At 58.7% G+C, this 812-nt stretch overlaps 1 protein-coding gene across 1 annotated transcript in view; it reads right to left on the reverse strand.

Annotated features, from left to right (window-relative positions):
- The window catches only part of SLC22A20 (solute carrier family 22, member 20), a 6196-nt gene that overhangs the window by 2298 nt on the left and 3086 nt on the right, over positions 1-812 (reverse strand). The window contains exons 6-7 of the mRNA XM_010570676.1: positions 726-808; positions 22-236 (exon numbers count right to left, since the gene is read on the reverse strand). Of these exons, the coding sequence (XP_010568978.1) occupies positions 22-236; positions 726-808 (298 nt within the window). The remainder of the gene's footprint in view (positions 1-21; positions 237-725; positions 809-812) is intronic.

The following is an 812-nucleotide window of genomic DNA, read 5'->3' on the forward strand; positions in this document are numbered from 1 at the left end:
TCCCTCCATCCCGGCACCCACCCATCGGCACAAAGATGTTGGCGAGGATGCAGATGCCGGCGAGCGCCAAGGAGCCGCCCTGGGCCACCCGCCGCCCCACGCAGCTGATGGCCAACACTGAGGCCAGCTTGGCCGGGATGTCCACAGCCCCGAAGACCAGCTGGCTCAGGTAGATGTCCACCCCGAAGCCCTGCAGATCCATGGCCAGCCCATAGTAGGCGAAACTGGTGGAGAACCTGCCCCCAAAACCCAACGTTGCAATGCAAAACCCACCAAAAGACCGAATGGACACCCAAAAGGTGAGGTTTGACCCCAAAAAGATGGGGTGTGCCCCAAAATGTGGGATTTGGCCCCAAAAAGATTAGTTTTGACACCAAAAAAGTGGGGTTTGACCCCAAAAGGATGGGGTTTGCCCCACAAGGTGAGTTTTGGCCCCAAAAAGGTGGGGGTTAGCCCTCCAAAAGGTGGGGTTTGACCCCAAAAGGATGGTTTGAGTCCCCAAAAGGTGAGTTTTGACCCCAAAAATGTGGCGTTTGGCCCCCCAAAAGGTGGGGCTTGACCCCAAAAGGATGGGTTTTGGCCCCAAAAGGATGGTTTGGGTCCCCAAAAGGTGAGTTTTGACCCCAAAAATGTGGCGTTTGGCCCCCCAAGAGGTGGGGCTTGACCCCAAAAGGATGGGGTTTGCCCTAAAAGGTGAGGTTTGGCCCCAAACCAGCCCCACTTGCCAGACGAAGGAGACGCCGCAGGAGACCGTCCTCATCCCGGGGGTGCGCCCCAGGGCAGCCAGTGTCCCCCCCGGCAGCGGCGGCTCC

This window comes from Haliaeetus leucocephalus, unplaced genomic scaffold (genome assembly GCF_000737465.1).
Source record: "Haliaeetus leucocephalus isolate CR32 unplaced genomic scaffold, Haliaeetus_leucocephalus-4.0 Scaffold300, whole genome shotgun sequence".
Classification (NCBI taxonomy): Eukaryota; Metazoa; Chordata; class Aves; order Accipitriformes; family Accipitridae; genus Haliaeetus; species Haliaeetus leucocephalus.